The sequence below is a fragment of the Symsagittifera roscoffensis genome, chromosome 4 (genome assembly GCF_963678635.1).
Source record: "Symsagittifera roscoffensis chromosome 4, txSymRosc1.1, whole genome shotgun sequence".
NCBI lineage: Eukaryota > Metazoa > Xenacoelomorpha > Acoela > Convolutidae > Symsagittifera > Symsagittifera roscoffensis.
Window position 1 is genome coordinate 73,980,373 of NC_087065.1, and position 18,471 is coordinate 73,998,843.

Sequence of the window (18,471 nt, forward strand, 5' to 3'; positions counted from 1 at the left end):
AATAAGCGCAGTCTAAAAATTAGTATGAGAAACGGAAATAATAAGAAGAGTTTTCTCGACACTGAGTCAATTTTATCGATTCTTTTCAAATCAAAGCCATGACTAAAAATGTTTTATGATACCATACTCAATTCTCTGCTGGCGTTCTTTACAGGATGAAGGATTCTGTATGACATGACAAACACGCTAGTTCCTCCTTCTCACTTCATGAATGCGAGAAAATTAATTTTTCAATTTTTAGATTCAAAGAAATTTCAATAAATTTTTTAGAAAAGACTTGGCTGGAGAAAAGTCTATAGCATGAATAACTTTCTTCAGTGCGTTCAGTAAAACAAAAATTATCTCGTATTCTTTCAGTTCACTAAAATTTCTTGTCAAGATTTGAATTTATCTCGAAAAATTAATGATTAAAAAATATATTTTTTATTAGAAAACAAATTCCATTTTAATTTAAATTATGACATTTTCAGCCGAATTAGCAAGTATCTGATTAATAAATTCGATATAACTTCAAGAGCTATCAAAGCCATCGAGTCATCTCTCCAAGATCTGGAGTCAAAAAGAAATAATTTAAATAGGTTACCATCTAATATGAAGGAATACAAGCAGCTCGCTCTCATAACGTTTTATCCAATTTATCTAACTTTTTATTGGGAGGTAGCCAAGACATCATAAAGAAATTGCACTTTTAGAATCTACCTTTAAAAACACTCCGATTTCACAAAATTAAATGACCCCAGATGAATAATTTGAGCACAGATGCGGCACATAGAAGCTAGAAACATGAGGCGTTAGTTTTAGCAGACTCCAAAATGGCAGATAACGGAGGTTTTCTATTCCAATCATTTCAAAAAGCCAAGAATAGTTAAGCATGTAGAAAATTTATGAGAGTGAAAAACAAACAGACCTCCGTCAAATGTTTAAAGCGCATGTTAAGAATTTCCGTTTTACCTGAAATAGCTTTAGGCTGTAGAACAAAAAAATGGATAAGTTTATGACCAAATAAATTTGAAATCAAATCTCTAACAACAAATTCTGCGTCTAATTCTAAAACCAGGAGCCGACGCGACTTCTGCTTCCCATCACGCACGAATTTGACCTTTTCCACCAGAAGGCTTCCTTTTCTTTACTATTAAAGTACACCCTACTTAGCTACCCAACGTACTTACCCACAAACTATTTGCCCAATTTAGTTTCAAAAATAATCAGAATTAGCCCTAAAATATCCTTTCGCAAAATTATTTCATTATAACATCAGCCCCTGGAGGTGGAGGGTGGTCAAAAAGGCGAAGACACATTGTTTTTACAATGTTTTTTTAGCAAAAACATCAGAGCTATGAAATCATTTACTTCCAGCTTGATGTAGCGAATCTGATATGCTAATATTGAGCTTAATTTCCTGGTGAGCGACTAAGGCTGTATCATTTCTTTCGAGCAGTAACTGAGAACTGTCCACTTGTTCACACGACTCTGTTTTACCTCCACGAATGTCCAAACTTCGGCGATTTGATCTTTTTTCTTCACAACTAACTTGTCGATTTTCAGAGCAAAATTTATCTGCATCTGTATCGTGGTTTGAGCGACAAGAGTTACTACAAGTTTGATGTGACACTATTGCGTTTTTTCTATCATTTCGGTCTTCAGAAAAAGAAGGCAGCACTTGAAATGGGAAACTACTGGACTGCTGATGAAATGAGTTAGTAATCACAGGAGCTGTATCAGCTATTGGCAAAGATGTTGACGGTATCGTTTCTTCCTCGTGAAATGAAAGACTTTGTTCAGCATTTAGACCATCACTTTGTTCTCTTTGATGTTGAATGACAAGATCTTTATATTTTTCACGTGCCGATTCGGTTAGTTCCATCAAACGATTGAAGCTTTCCTAAGAAAAAAATATCACATAATTTTTCAGCAACAAAGGCAACCGAAATTCAGAGGCAAGAGAAGAAGACAAAGCGAAGATCAACATGTGCGTCTTCTTCAGTTTACATTTAACTCCTGTCAAAAGTCACATAAGTCGCCTAAGATATTTTTCAAAGGATCATTTAGGTCTAAAAGAAACTAACGTCATTAGATCTCATATGCATTTTCAAATGTAGTCAAAACCGCTGTTAAAATTAGCTTGCCAGCTTGAAAATTTCTCTCAAATTTTCTTTCAGATGGAAAATGACAAACAGAAGCGGCACGCCGCATACAAATGCAGAAGAAAAAGATGAAAAAAGACACTGAAATTCAAGCTAATACAATCCCTATGTTGAATCGAGACGTTGCCTTTGCTTCTCTAGTGCAGTCAACGGTTATGTCTCTGGCTTCAAAATAACCTTTAAATTGAAATCTATAAATTTGAACTCATCTCACCTCGGCGCCCTGATAATTGAACACTCCCACGACCGAAACAGGAACATGTTTCTTCATAGTAATTCCCAGCTGCCTTCTACTCAAAGCAAACACAAACGGTATGTCCTTCTCGCGAGCCAATGCTATGAGCTCATCCATTACGTCATCCAGACCTCCCTTGGCTGCCACTTTCTCCATATTGGGTGAAAATATGACCAGTTTTAGCTTCTCCAATCCCAGGTGTTTTTTCACTTCACGCAAGCCCATCACCAAGCGTCTTTTAAGTTTCACCTAAGACAAGTGTAACCCATAAACATAGCTAACAGACAGTTGGAAACGAGTCAACAAACGCATTGAAACAAAAAAATACTGCCTTGTTTTTTGAATAAATTCAAGAAAGAACATATGGCCTAAAGCTCTTTGAATTTCAACAATTTTGGTTGACAATTTTTTGATAAAATCAACCTAATTTAAGACAAAGAGGCTAAGCTGTGACTTCTGAAAAACTTCAAGAGAGCGGCAAAAGAATCAGGAGCTTAAAAATGCACAAAAACAAAAATTTTGCATGAAATAATTTGGAATTTAAAAAACTAAAGGCAACCACACTAACTTTGCATGCAATCAATTGGAAAGTGTAAGTGTGAAACCAAATTGTGTAAAAATTATGCATTTCAAAAATCTAGCAAAAATACAGAGTTAGAAGTTTTCTGAAATTGAATTTTAGTTTTTAAACTGTTATATAAAACAATTATTTTTTTTTCGAATCATTGAATTAAAAAAGTACCATTTGTGTTAAGTTATTACTCATCCAATTTCAAACCGCATGGTATTGTACTGCCAATGCTGCCTCAAAAAATAGCACTTTCACATTGGCAAAAAACATCAAAAATGGCACTTTTATTTGCGATTTAGGATGGGGGAAAAACTTGAATCGTACTATCACAAGGCAGTTCTGATTTAAATTATCCCAAAAAAATAGTTCAATTGCTGACAAAATTATATCACAGCAAGCTTCTTATGTAGCCCAACAATGCTCAACAAGGATACAATTTCCAAAAATGGGCACAAACTGTTTTAAAAAATTTTGTAAGTAAAAACATTGGTGTTTTATTTTGTGAAAATGACATTTTTTGGCCTTCAAACAAAAATAAATTTGTTTACAACATTGATACGATTATTTACTTCTTTAACTTTGTTGGACTACATGAGACGCTTGCTGTTATATAGTTGTCAGCAATTAAACAAATAGTTTTGGCGTAATTTTGAATGACTAGAAAAAGCCAAAAATGATTGCTTTTGTGGAAAACTGTGAGCCCGATTTTCGCAAAAACAATTGCACCATAATAATTCTGTTACAAATCGAAGCAAGATTGGTCTCATCATTTTTGTCAAAATCAGCCCAATTTGAGAAAAAACGCGTTTTAAACTTAAATTCATTAGTTTCGCCCGAACAACTTAAATTAGCACTGTTCGCTCGGCTTGCGTAAGAACTGGATTAAAGGTAACTATTTTATTCCGATTCGAAATCCAAAAATAAAAATAAACTTTCGAACTCGACGCTTAATTTAAAACAAACAAGCACTAACCACCAATAAGCAGAGAACAGGTCCACCAATGAAGCAGAGAACAAAGTTAGGTTAGAAAAAAGAAGGTTCGTACTAATACACAAACGCTCGCAAGCTTGCTAGTGTAAAAACATTTATTATAAAGAAACTGATTCAATATTTTTTTTCTGGCATATTTAATATTCATTTTGTTCAAGAAAATCAAATTTCTGCCTGACTATATCAGGAGAAACTGGCTAATAACCAATTAGCTCATTTTCAAGTAGATACTATGGGCTGATTAGAGTGAAAGACGCACCTTTGCGGGGTCCAGTTTGACGAATGACTTGCACTGAAATTCAAATAATTTCTGAAGAAGGTCAATCGCAGCATCATTGATTGGCTTCGAAACAACATGATTGCAGTATCTGTCAAAAAATACCATGAAAGAACTCAATACTCAATATGTATAATATAATTAAGTACAAGCGCGTTACCCAACCACACCGAGCACCAAAAAATGCTTACAACTTTAAATACTTGAAAATTACATTATTAGCGAGTGAAAATACTTGAAGGAATTATATTCTGAAATCCTTAAACAGACTGAATTAAAAGCTTTTGCTGCCTAACAATGTTAATATTTTGCTGTTAGTTCTGCTTAGAGATCATAATGAAATCCGGAATATGTCTATACTCACGCAACTAATAATCTGAAAATATGTTTTAAATTGAATAATAATAGTGGGCTGCTTCGCGACTCGGATCACTAGGCATTTCTGTTAAAACCACACATTCTTAAAACCACGATGTATTTTAAATTTTAAATCACGCATTAAATTTTAATATTTTTCTTAGAATATCCTTAACTACTTACTCCCTGAATTTCCTGCTGTGAATTTTCGGCAATATTTCAATTTTCACCCTAGTCAAGTTTGTAGTTTCGGAACGAGCAGGGCAATCCGAGTCACTCGTATTAAGGGCAGAAGGTAATTCGGGCAGAGAAAACAGGGTAATTGCCGAGTCTGATCGTGATGGAACTGTTGACGCCGGTAGAATACTACTAGCTCGGCTTTCTGACGAGAACCCGCTATGACTGAACCTGTCGTCGGCACTGGGCAAAAGGATGCCGGTGTCGTCACAAAACGACTCATCAGCGAAGTTGGATCTTTCGGCTCCCTTATCATCGTCATTGTCAGTGGTCGCAATTTGTTCATAGTTCGAAGTATTTAGTAATGAAGTACCACAACACGAGTCCGAAACGTCGGATAAGGAATGATAGATTTCTCCAAGGTTATTGTCCAGAGTTTGCTGCATTGTTGGAGCAGAATCGGAGCTGTAAACAACTAACCGCAATCAAACCGACAAATCAAAATTCACCCAGAGAAACGAGCCGTATACGGTAAAAACTTAAGCCCACTATAGATGGTAACAGTTTTTTTCAACCCATTTTCTTGTTCTTTTACCAGTAAACTTTACCCAATTTTGAACACTAAACACACAATAAATTAGCACAAATATTTAGATTTTTTTAGATTTTGAACCTTAAACCAAAATGAACGTGTGTATTACTTTAGTTGGTTATTTGGCTCCTGGCCGTCGCTCAGCCCATTCTCTCTCAGACTTTTGCGATCCTTCCTGTCTTGCAGAATGACTTTTTTCAATGGAGTTGGTCTCTTTGATTTTGGCACCTCTCGCTGCTTCCCTTTTTTCGCAGGTCTCTGAAACAATAAAATTATTACCTCAGGTTAAAAAACAGCCTAATTAACATTCTTATTCCAATATTGTTTTGATCGTTTCAACTATGATTTTTTGTTCGTGAAGTCCGGTTGTAAATTTTTTGCATTTTTCAAGAAGTTCGCGTTACTCGTGGTTGACATCACTTGTTTTACTGATTCATGAAAAAAGAGCTGCAAATCATAGAAAAAGAATAAAGCTAGACAAATGTGTAGAAAATAAGTATTAGAGACGCTGTAACAAAATCAACATAGCCATCAGACAGTTCAATGAACGCAAAATCAATGAACGCAAGTAAACAGAAAAAAGTACTGACTTGTTTTTGAAAAAAATAGAAAGTCATAAGCTCTTTGAACTTCCAGAACAATTTATGATTGACACCAATCTGAGAAATTTAGAGCAATAAGTTTTTTTATATCGCTGGGAAATCTGATAATGAATTTTTTTTTAGAAATTATGAGACAATCCCGTTTTTCGTGACCTTCACACTTTCGCTGTTCGATAGTGGAGTTTGCCTTCCTTTTAACAAAGGAAATGAACCGAATTCACAAAAATCAAACCGCGAAAAAGTACATTTGAGCTTGAACAAATTTAAGGATTTTTTCCTGAACGACATTCATCGACTCTTAAACAATGAAAAGGATTAACAGAATCGAGTGGATAGGAAAACAGGCTTTCGAAATAGCGAAATTTAAAAGTCAGACCATTGAAACTTTATCGCAAAATGATTAGCATCTGTGAGCCTTACCAAAATTTCGGAAGCTTGATTTTGCTTGGTAGGAGAAGCTGCAGACACTTTCAGAGATTGTTTGGTAACTAACTCGCTGTCACTCACAGCATGCACCTAAACAGTATACAAGTGTTAATTAACAAGCCGAAATTATGCTAGCCAAAACTTTCATATAAGTATATGCCAGCCAAAACTTACATATAACTCAAAACTATTATTAAGTATAAACCTACCAAAGTTACGACGTTATTTAAACGAAACATGCATGAATTTCGTAATTGCTACTTAACTTTCATGTAACAGCTACGTATGTGCATCTGGTTTATATAATAGCTGGTTTATACTTCGGCTGCTTCACATACCGACGCAAAAAAAAAAACAGTCATTTGACAGTTGGAAAAGAGTAATGAACGCAAGGAAACTGAAATAAAAAACTTTTATTTCGCTGGGAAATCTGTAATAACGGAAAATCAAATTGAGTGTGAACAGATTTTAGGACTTTTTCCTAAAAAAAAACAAAAAGAAATCAGCAAGACCTATATCAGAGTACTCACTACGTTCATTGCTCTTAATAAAATCAACACAGGCAAAGCATAGCTTCGTACCATTTCCGATAGAATGACTGTCACTACTTGCCGATGAATTTTGCAAAAAAAAATCCGAAATCTTGGGACTGAATTACCTGTGTCTAGAAATTTTACAAAGAGAGTGACTAATAAACTATAAACAAGTGACTAAGCAAAAATATAGAAGTCGAAACCATTTAAGCCAAATAAACCTTGAAGCAAAAAAAAATAATCATAAAAAAAGAAACTATACAATTTCAGGGCTGATACATGACAGGAATAAATCAAAATAACTTTTAACACAGAGGCAAAGCTGCATCTTGCAAACAAAAGCGAGAAAACGACAAAGTAACCCAACTAAAGTTGAAAAAATTGAAAAGGGCAAAAAACTTTTTTAAAAAAGCCTAGAAAAAAATAATATCGAGCCCCCACCTCCAGATGAGGCGTCTCACGACCTGGCATCTACGTCATGTATGCAAGAAGATACGTAAACATTAGTCACCAATGAAGCAATTATAATAAATGCTATTAAATTGCCAATGCTATGCAGCAAAAATGCCATCAAAGGAGCACTTTTATTTGCGAGTTAGGTTTGAAAAAATTGGATAGGAAATATAGCACTACGCTCGCAAGTTGTTTGCTATTGTGTAGCAAACCCTATTACTTCTCTAAAAAATCAGGGCTGTGGAAACTAAGCCGAGGGATATTAAATACACAAACGATAGATTAGGACTTCACATTTTTCACAAAAAATTTAAAACCAAACAAACCTTAAAAAAAGTCTTTAAGAAAAAAACGACCAAAATAAGTAGGATCCTTTCGTTCTTTGGCATGTAATTACAGCCCACATTCTAAGCAGAGATGTTTTTTGCATTTAGAGGGGGTCTAAAACTTGCTACAGGGATATAATGGAATAGAACGACAATGATAATTTTATCAAAAAAGCGGCGATCAGTAACTTGAGTTTGACTTGATCTGCCATTAAGCGTTAATATTTATAGACTAATTTAATACAAATTTATCATAAGAATAATTTCAGACATTTTATGTTCAACGTTTTTTTCTTTCTTTGAGGCTTAACGAAAAACTAGGTAATATATAAATTTTCAGTACAAAGTACAATGATGCCTTTTCGCACCATTAATGTTGCGTTACTTGCAAAAATAGTTTGACTTTTGATTAGCCTTTATTTGAAAAAAAAAGCTTAAGAAAAGCAACGAGGTTTTCGTGAGAAAATTGAACAAAAAAATGCCGAATTCATTTAATATCTAACTTTGTCAGATTTCTTTGAACCCTTTTCTGCTTTATTAGCTTTTGCGTCGCCCTTTGTCCCACTGGAGGCTGGCACTTTCTCATTGACTGACTTCAGGAAGGCTGTCAGAGGTAGGTCCACCATAGGTTTCGAAGAGTTCAACCCTTTGGCTTTTACAGTTTGTGTAACAGTAGTTGAAACAGCTATAGGCGTCCTTTGCACACCCTCGTCGTTAGTATTTGATCCATCTCTTAAGCTCGGATCAATTGTGGAGGTGTCTTCGTGTGTTAGGAGCTGAGCCTGGTGCTTTTCGGATGACTGTGTTTGTTTCCAACTGGTAGCCGACTGCTGTTTAATCGTAGTTGTGACCTGGAGTGCCGCAGCTAGCGTTACGTTGGCAGGATTGACCAAAGGTTTCGTATTGCTTACCAGCGCTAAAACAAAGAACAAATGTTTCCAGAAAGTAAACTAACCATAACTAACAGCCAATTGAAAACAATTCCAAGAAAAAGGAAACCGTTTAAAAAATGATTTGTTTTCGGAGCCTTTTTTCGAGTTTTAATACACTTAAGATGCCTCTTAGCGCAAACAAATGTTCACTTTTCCCTTTAAAAAGACACGGCCTAAATCAGTCCTTTTTAGGGCCACTTCTTTTTAGGGCATTAAATATAATTCTTGAAATATTTGAAAGAAAAACTACGCATTATTCATTTTTTTACAGTTTTTGTTCAATGAAGTTAGGTTTACCTGGAAAGTTGTCGTCCATCTGGGAAAAGAGATCCAAGTCGTCGTCCTCTTTGCCCGAAGTGGTACAAATGTCCGTAGGCTGGTTGTTCATGTTTGCATTGTCGTTGGTAAGTGTGCCTCTTTTCTTCCGATTTGCAGCTCCTTTCTTCTTTTTTCTACTTTGTTGTACGGGTGCATTAGTTGCGTTACTCGACTGCGCACTGAATTAATTGATCAAATATAGCAAATAAAATGGTCGGCTATTTTAAAAAAAAAAACGGCTTTTTCCATCCCCTCACCTGCAAAACTTTCTTAAATTTTTGTTCGTAGTCCGACCTACAAAAGTTGGCATGCATGCGGAATAATTAGGCCATCAGAAACATATTTGGTTTTCATAGTTAAACTGTAAAGCCCCTCGCTACACCATAAAATTGGTGTTTAAGTGAGGTGGCGGGGGGGGGGGAGGAAAAAGAGTCAAACAAAAGTTACAATTCAGACCTTTTGAGTAAAACTGCGCCGTGAAGTTGCGGATTTGTCTGCTGCGAGGCCGGAATGGGTGGAGCAACTAAAATTGAACAAAGCAAAATAATGAATTTATGCTTCGGAACTTAACGAAAAACTTTTCCAAGCATATCCACAAATAGAACAAAGATAGCCGGTTACTGTGCAAGTAGCACAGAATATTGTTCCAATCATAGTCTTAAAAAATCTTGTAAACTTTACTCGAGTAAAATAAAGTTTTCACGCCTTAAACTGGGCATAAATAGGCCATAACAAGCCTGCTCGCTCACCTTATTCGCTCGAAATTAGACCAAAAACTTCCAACAGGTTTTTCTCGACACTGCGTTTTCAAAATATCACTCGAAATGTTCCAATGTTTATTTGTGGCACCTGATTTTGCGTGAAAAAAAAAAACTAAAACCCGAATACAAAGTTCCTCCCCATTTTCAATGGTCAGAACAATTACGTTTATCTTTAACACACACTTGTTTTTTTCCGCTCAATCCATGGAGTCATACAATCTCTTTTCCCTTCAAGAGAAATAAAACTTCTCTGAATAATTGCTTTGAACTAGGAATAAACACAGGTGTGTCTGAACGTAACAGTGCTCTATAAATGCCCATCATACTTAGTTATTAGTGATTCTTCACTATTGATGAGATGAACTAACCAGCCACAGCGATTGACCGCTGATTGCTCTTGAGTAAGATGTCATGTTGGCACTCATTCCCTTTCTCGGTTGCACCCGATTGAACTCCCTGCCTGTTTTTAGGCGAACTGTACCCTGAGTCATTATCTGCGGAGGAAACTATTAAAAAGTTGTTCGCTGATGCTGCCGATTCTTGCGAAGTGATCCCATCTTTCTGAGTATTGCTACTAGGTGTTAGGTCTCGTTTAAACATAGGAGAAAACTGAATCAGCGTAAGGAACGCAAGTCTGGATCCAAAATCTAAACAGAAATACCATCACTTGTTTAACTTTAGCCTTTAAAAATTTTTTCACAGCGCTGGTATCGGTCGAAATAAAAAAGACGCCCCCCTGGTTCATTCTCAAATCTCAAAATGGTCGGTATAACAACAACTTTTTGAACACGATGTGCAGTGGATACAATTCTATATTCTAATTTCGAACGATATTTCGATAGAACAATTATTTGACTTTAAAAAACGGTTCAAACATGGATGACAGGCTACTGGTAACAGCACGTGGCCAATTGAGTTTTCAAACGATGTCATACAATCTAGAATTTAAAAAAGTCAAAAGCGGTTAATAAAAACTTCACAGACTGAGACTATTAAAAAAAAAACAATTAGGCTTAAAAATCAATATAATAATTTTGACACCACTTAATTTATTTAATTTCCTGAATATACCTAGTAAAATCCTAAAGAGTCTCCACCCCTCTGAATAAAAACAATATTTATTGCCGTCCGAGCACAATGTCAGTGTTTGCTTTTTAAAATTAATCTCATTTTTAAAACGTAACAGCTGTTGGAGTTTTAGAGCTTTTAAGTTTTTAATATTTCAAATATCCTGAATTCCAATTGGTCAAAGCATTAACTTATTTTAATTAAATATCTACTACCCTTTCTTGAAGAGGTCAGAATGTTAAATGGCTCAAATTTCTTGCTTCAGAACTAACCAAAAAAAACACGAGCAAGAAAATAGTTTCGAGACAAGATTCGCCTCGCTATTCAAACTTTTCAACTTGAAAAGCATTTTGCTTCAATATTGCATCATTATTCGCAATCATCAGCTACTTGGTTCAATAGCATAACCAACGGGTACGCAAAACTAGACGGTCATTTTACGAATACCGCAAATTTAACTAAGAGGCGAAGCTGATCTTCACATCACTAGCAACACAGAAAAAATATGTGCCTCAAAAAGACAACCCATTTTTACAAAACGAAACAAATTTAGCGTTTTTTTCAACGAATTTAGGCATATTCGACAGTTATAATTAAACTAGGTAAATTGGAAAACAGTTTTTGCCCAAAAATGAATAGAAAAACGAAAAAAAAAATCTTATAAAATTTTTTAAAAAATTCAAATTAGTGTCGTTTTTTTTGTGCGTGGTGAGTTAAAAAGATCTGACGAAAGCCCAGAACTTAGGCATATACGATAATCACAGTATGACAGGCAAATTGGGCACCAATTGTGTTCGAAAAATGCTACTTTGCAACTTTTCAGCACAATTTTTGAAATTTTAATTCCCAAAACGCATTAAGAAAACTTTTTGAAATAGTTAAATTAAGAGTAAAACTAAAACTTCCTGGGCTATCCTTCGACAAAATGTCTGCTTGCTTGCTTTACTCGCTCGAAATTGAACTAAAGCTAAAAAAAATTCAAGCAGCATACTGAGACAACTTTTCAGTGTCGTTAGAATTGCTACTGAAAGGGCTTTAATAAGATGTATTTGGAATAACATACAACCCATTCCGATCAAGATTTCTGGTACCTGATTTTGCGTGGAAAACAAAAATAAAAAACTTGAACAAACCCGAATACAACGTTCCTCTCCACTTTTTAAATGCTCGGAAAAAATTCCATTATTCGCAAAAAAAAAAACTTTTGAAACGGAACAAGTCTCACGTTACTGAATTGTTATCAAATGTATTATGGGATTTGGAGTCTCAAGCATGCGTGTTACCACTGCATCAAATGCATAAAAACACTCCTTAAATTATAAAGAAAACAACTTTCAAAAAATTTTCAAGAACAGCAAGAAAAAAACCATCAAATAGCAAAAAAAAATAGGCGAAACTTCTTGGAACTCGGTTAGTTGCCCAAAAACCAAAATACGCTTCAAAATTTTTTAATTTGAGCAAAAAATCCCCATATTTAAGTTAGATTTGGTGCTGCGGCCACAAAGGCGATAAAAAGCAGACAAAGAATCTTATGCAGCGAAGTCGAAAAAAAAACATAAGAAAAATATGGAAAAAACATGATATGACAAATAAATGGGATGACAAATCCATGGCCAAATCTAACTTTTTATGTTTGCATTAAAATTTTCAAGCTCTCAGGCTGTCTGGAATCCTAAACAATTCGATCGCTCGATGAGCTTGAGAGTTGAAAAAATCGGAAAGTGCCGAATACTATAGGATAAAAAAATTTAGTTAAAACTAAAAAATAAATCAAATATTAAACAAATAAAAATCAGGCAAACTCCAAACATTCTGTTTTTATTGATCTGAAAAAAATATTTAGGACAACGGAAAATAGTGAAAAAATAGGCGAAAACTGGAAACTTATTATAATTTTCCAAGTAGCTGTACTAAAACAAATAATTTTTCTCATCCTTTGCATTCACCCATACCTTTTTAAATTCTTCCATCTTCATAATCTTAATGTTGAAATACTATTTTTGAAACTGAAATTCAAATGTTGGGCTCTAATAATTTAATTCAAAAACTCAGTAATACGAAGAAAAAACATATCACGAGAAAGATAAATGAATTTATTTTTGATGTTTGACAGTGAAGTTTGCCTTCCCCTTTTACAAAAGGAAATGAAATGCACTTAAAAGAAACGTTTTTTGACACTTAAGTAAAAATTGCGGCAATTAGGTAAGTTTCCGTCCAAGCAAAAAACTGAAAAAAAAACAAGATAGTAGGTAGTATATAGCTTGAAAAATGTACGCTAAACCTAAATATAGAATTGCCAGCAGGAAAAAAGTCTTGTGACCCATAATAAAAACCTTCTTTGTCGTTAATTTATTCATTAACCTTCAGTGAAGGCAATATTAAATAAAAACCAGCATCAAAATTAAATATTGGGCCTCTGTTAATTAAAATCGCAGTTGTAAGCTTTTAAACACACAGAGCAAAAGTATGACCGAAAACGCATCTGCAAAAAACTGGATAAGAAAAACTTTGAGTCAACAAAATTTCTTAAGTGACGCACTCCAATTATGAGTCTACATAACTGCTAAGTGACGCACGCCCATTATGACCCATTAGCAGTACCAGTCAATTTGAAAAACAAAATTACCAACTAACATGCCTGTTTATAGAGCGGGCGCATTTTAACTAGCAAACAAAAAAGTTCATTAAAAACATCCGACCCAGTCCAGGTTCGAACCCTCTTATTCTCTTGCGGGTCTCCTTCCATACCTCTACGCTACAGATCCATGATACCTTGAAGCTAAAGTGCTATTTGCGATATAATAGTCTGTGTTAATATCCTTAGCATTGGCTGTACTTAATAGCTGGCTAATGATCAAAACGAACACTTTCAAAATGAACACTTATATTTGCGACTTAAAAAGAGAATTCATACTATCACACAAGCTTTGCTTGTGTCAATATCAAATAATGTCTAACCAGTTTGAGCAGCTACGTTGACTGCACGATTGTACGGCGTCTGCAGTACAGCAGCCCCTGATTTCGTCCACCCAGGCGCAGCCGCTCCCACGGGACTATTTATATTTGACGCACTCTCGCGTTCTTTTGTACTTCCATTGCTCGGTGTAATTTTTGGCGCAAGCTCTAAAGCTCTTCTGGCTAGCGTTGGAGTTCCTTTTCTTCTAGATACTTTCCTATTATTCACAGCCAAATTATCATAAAATCTTTCATTTGCATCATCCGGTGCAGCAATGTTTAGATTGGTTGAAGTGTCTTTTAAACTAGTTTTGGTCCCGTTCGACGAAGATGGAAGTTCCGGGAAATCTTCTGAATCTAGGTCCAGCTCAAGTCCCCGGTGTATTGCCAGAGGTATTAAGCCGGGTGTGTTTTTAGCACGCTGCTTTTGGTCCGATTTTGAGGTTTCTCTAGAAGCACCTTGGTTCAATGACTCAGAGGAACTCATAGTGTTCATGCCGTCTCCTGATTTTCGACGCTAGAAAAAAAAACAATTAGCATAAAACCATTTATTCCGCAAAGCCAAAATACTATCAGAACATTAAAATGTTTTGGAGTAATGGCGTTTTATAATAAGAAATTGCGCTTAATGAATATGGCCATTAAGTCGCATAGGTGCGGCGAGTACATCGAAGTTTAATGAACTTAACAGATCAATTAATCAAACTATTCAGAAAAAAACTTTAGAAATTTATAGAAATAATCATGCCGGAGCACAAGTAATAAATATCACCATGTTGGAAAAATCAGAAACGGTAACTAGGACTGAGTCTTCAGATCAAATATTCTGTCAAAAATATAAAAATTTGACAAATTGATAGTTTGTTTATTTGACATTATTTTGTTTTCGTAGACTATCCACGAAACTTTTCCATCATGTGATTTTAAGAATTAATGGATGATTAAAAATTAACATTGATTACTCGGATTGCAACATTGTTCATATCATTTCAAAACAACTTCATTTCATTTCAAATGAAAGAGCATGTTATCTTTCATCAAACATTAAAGTTGAATGATGGTAAAGTCAAATTAGCCGACTTCAAACAATTTCTCGAGATAATCCCATCAATTCAACATTCAAAAGGCAGTCCATTACTCTTGAAAATTCCTCTGCTTAAGGTTCTCTCCCTACTGAAAGCCCCAATTTTTTATCAAAATATATTTAAACAGAAAGATTGTACAGAAACTTCATAAATTACCAATTAGCCAACAGATCGTTGAAAAAGTGTTCGTGAGCTCAATCAAACATAAATGTATTATGGACTTTTTCTAACATTTGACAGCAAAAACTAAACTTGAAAAACTTTTCCATTACAGAAAAAAAATCACACGCACTAAGTGAGTTCGTTTATCTAAATTAAAATTCAAGTACATCACCACATAATGCTCAACTTACAGCAGCGCGTCTTCTGTTTTTCCTACTATTGCTTCTGTGACTACAACGACACTCCTGGCAACTCTCGGCCCCTGATGTCGTGAACTCGTCCATTGACGACCCATGAGGTGTATTGCAGCAACTAACTGACGAATGGTACCCTCTCGCATTGTACAGTGTACGAGGGGGTCCATTCGAATGACAAGGGTGATGGTTTGGACTAAACGAAAAGTTTCTGGCGTTTCTGAAACCAGGACTTCTTTGCGAACTTGCCGCTACTTCGTAGCTACATGAAGAAACCTGAGATTTCTCAGCGAAGGCATGTGAATTGTGACAATGATTAGAAGTGTTTTGCACTGATTGACCGTTACAGCAGCAAGATTTCTCGACCTTGATTTCCTGGCTGGAGCATCCAGGCACCTGAAGGGTTGTCTCTGTAACGTACTGCACTTGCCCCGTCGGTTGAGGAGGCAAGTTGTTGTTTATTGGTAGATATGTGACAGCAGAAGGCATATTTGAGGGAACCAGGTGATTGTTGTTTGTTGGGATCTGTGAGTGGTTAGCACCAATAGGAGACTGCTGAATGTAGGTGGGTCCCATGGGAGGGGAAAGGAGGGTGGTTGGGACCATCTCGACAGATGCGTCTCCTGAGTATGGATAGTAGTATGGCTGATATGAGCTAAAACAACACATACGCAGTCTAAACAAACCAATGATCGGAACTTACGCTCTATCTTGAAACTAACACACCTCCAGGCTCAACTACAACATTGCTAATTTGTGAAATTTATCACTAAGTTGGTGACTTATCGATAAACCTTCCTAGAGGTATGATGTGTACGAAATTTGCACTCAAAACGACAATTTGAGGGATGACTGAAAAGACACAGAAGGATAAATAAGGTAATCATGAATCCGGAAAAAATGACTTACTTCCAGTAGTGCCAATGGTGACTAAAGCGAAACCAAGATAAAGTTATTGCTTCAAATTGCAATTAAAATAACTGTGAGACAACTTCAAGAAATACCCCGCTTCCTTGGGATCTTCAACACCTGTTGGGGTTTGCGCTTAAATTTAGGACCTCTTTTGTAGTCTTAAGAACCAAAAAGCGCCACAAAGAAAAATTTCGGCGCTAAATACAGACAAGCATGAAGCGCGTGCCAAAAAACTGTTGTTTTGTGAAGGACAAATCTTCCGCAATGGCCCAAAACACTAACTTTTGCCCTTTGTCTCAGAAAATTAGCTATGGCACAGAAAAAATGACATGCGTCCTGCTTTAAAAAAATATCGTAGAATTACATTTGATTGTGAAAAGGGACGTCAATATTTCCGAAAATCCGCCAAGCGCCAACCACTGCAAAAATCCTAGGTCCACCGATATCGTCTATAAAAATTAAGATACGATTTTAGTTTTAATGTGCGAGTCATATTCCTGATATGGATCAAACTAGCCGACTTAGCATTTATGGCGACTTCAACTGCTCGCTTAAGCTGGCAACAACCTACCTCAAATAACGACGTATACGCAATACATATCTTAAAAATGAACTTACTACATTGTCGCGGGTGATGTTGAAATATAAATGGCGGTTGGGTCACTGTTGAAAGCCTGCATTGTCGGCATTTGACCTGTCCCGTAGAAGTCAATTGGGACTGGGTTTGAAGGCACGAAAGAGCTCATGTTTCCTCTTGATTCCATGACTAACTGTGTCTGTATCGATTCAACTGTGCTTTCTGGATTTACTGAAGTTGTTTCTTGAGTTGTTTCAAGTGTCACATTCATGAGTTGCTGTTTCGTATGTTTTCTAATTTCAAATCCGCCGCCAGACAAAACTTGTTTACGTGCAGATTAGCTGGGTACGCAAGATCTCTACCACCACTTTGCGTGTAACATTTCTACCGCAATGATTATTCATTGAGCCATAATTTCCAGTCCAATTTTGAGCAAGTAGAAGGAACTGTTACGATTACCCGCGGCAGAAGAAAGAACAAACTGAAGGCTGGAAATTCGTTTTCATTTTCGTTACAATGTCTTCCGAATCCGAACAAAAATATCCCAAGGCCATTTCAACAAAACCGTCAGCCCATATTTTTTCCACGAGCAATAGAGTTCATACGGCTAAATATAGTCGATAAATGGAAAACCAATTTGAGATCTGGAAATGTTTAGGAAACAATAAATTTATGTCAGGATAAAATCATTAAAAATTAAAGCAAACTAAATTCATGTCTGCGCAGCATTTTTTCCACAAAAGCAAACATGAAACATTTGCCAGCCATTACTTAAATGAAACTTTAGTGGACAAATTGAAATGCCGTATAGTAATTATTCACTAGCGGCCACTATGATATTTAACGTAAGCTAGCTCAGTTATGTCAGATAAGTTCGAAAATAAAAGACGTTTTGTATTTGACTAACGCAACACGAAATCAATTCTCTTCAGCAAAATTAATTAAATTGAGTGGTACCATTTTGATACTTAAAATGGATCTCTTTACGCCAACAGCAGATTTGAAGGAGGGGTCAAATCCCCCTTTAAATTTTTCCAATGCTACAGCGGCTCTTAATTGCAAGATCCAGCCTAAGCCGATGTTAGAATCAGAATCACGATTTGACCCTCTCGCTCAAAGGTGTTGGACTTTTAGCCCGTTGAACTTTTTTTTACTTATTATGAGGATAGTACGCACAAAAAAAACTTTCAAAAGAGACGAAGTGAAAGTTCGCACCACTAGTGATTCAATACAAAATAGGACGAAAGGCACTGAGCCGAAAAAATGTCGGAAAGAATTTTTTTACTTCTTTTGCGGGTCCGGCTTTTGTTCTTGGATCGATGACCGTTGAGCCAAAAAAATCAGAAGTTTCATGCCTCCGGTGCTTCTACAACTTAAAGTTTCTTTGAAAATCGAAACGGTCAAATCTCCAAAACTACAGGGTTTCATATCGTCGTATTTTCAAATCAGAAACGAAACATTAAGAACAACTGGACTTTACATATTTAATGATTTGATTGCGAAATTACTGAATTCATAAAGGAGACTCTTTTTTAACGTAGTGCTTTCTTTTCATTAGCCCGTACGTATATCCAATCCATCGACAACTTCAAAATTCGAGAAACATTTTTCATTGAAATCTAGCAATCATAAAAAAAATCATATCTAGGAAAGTGAAATACAATGAGCAGTCACATTTTGAGCTCATATCTATAAGCGCTTCCTGCGAAAAGCTTGACAGCACCCCACCATAAGGTTGAAAATTTCAATCTTTGTAAGTTTTTTTGGATTAAGTTTTTTTTGATTTTTTTTTATAGAAATATTGAGAAACGTTTTCTCGGAAA

The 18,471-nt window shown here is 35.7% G+C and overlaps 3 protein-coding genes across 4 annotated transcripts in view; 1 reads left to right on the forward strand and 2 right to left on the reverse strand.

The window, feature by feature from the left end:
* The window catches only part of LOC134843687 (calnexin-like), a 160,404-nt gene that overhangs the window by 43,719 nt on the left and 98,214 nt on the right, over window positions 1–18,471 (reverse strand). The gene's annotated exons all lie outside the window — the stretch shown is intronic.
* Window positions 1–18,471, forward strand: part of LOC134843688 (deoxyhypusine hydroxylase-like) — a 233,704-nt gene that overhangs the window by 43,684 nt on the left and 171,549 nt on the right. The window lies entirely within an intron of this gene.
* LOC134843834 (uncharacterized) lies at window positions 439–17,616 on the reverse strand. 2 transcript variants are annotated; one of them, XM_063860126.1, is made up of 14 exons: window positions 16,690–17,616; window positions 16,069–16,089; window positions 15,157–15,814; window positions 13,722–14,235; window positions 10,064–10,342; window positions 9,391–9,457; window positions 8,914–9,113; window positions 8,188–8,600; window positions 6,367–6,462; window positions 5,454–5,602; window positions 4,759–5,217; window positions 4,201–4,309; window positions 2,359–2,628; window positions 439–1,882 (listed from the first exon to the last, which is right to left on the reverse strand). In XM_063860126.1, the coding sequence occupies exons 1-14, from the start codon at window positions 16,917–16,919 to the stop codon at window positions 1,343–1,345; spliced, it is 4,005 nt and encodes a 1,334-aa protein (XP_063716196.1). In that variant the 5' UTR covers window positions 16,920–17,616; the 3' UTR covers window positions 439–1,342. The 2 variants fall into 2 exon arrangements, with proteins under 2 accessions (XP_063716196.1, XP_063716197.1); XM_063860127.1 differs by lacking the exon at window positions 16,069–16,089 and having other exon boundaries at window positions 16,690–17,615.

Bases quoted from the DNA above. Each gene is read 5' to 3' on its own strand.
- LOC134843834 (XM_063860126.1), bottom strand. From the start codon at position 16,919: ATGAATGTGACACTTGAAACAACTCAAGAAACAACTTCAGTAAATCCA. The intron at 9,458-10,063 runs GTTAGTTCATCT...GTTCAATTTTAG, and splicing joins GCGGTCAATCGCTGTGGCTG to TTGCTCCACCCATTCCGGCC. The intron at 5,603-6,366 runs GTAAGGCTCACA...TTATTGTTTCAG, and splicing joins ATCAAGCTTCCGAAATTTTG to AGACCTGCGAAAAAAGGGAA.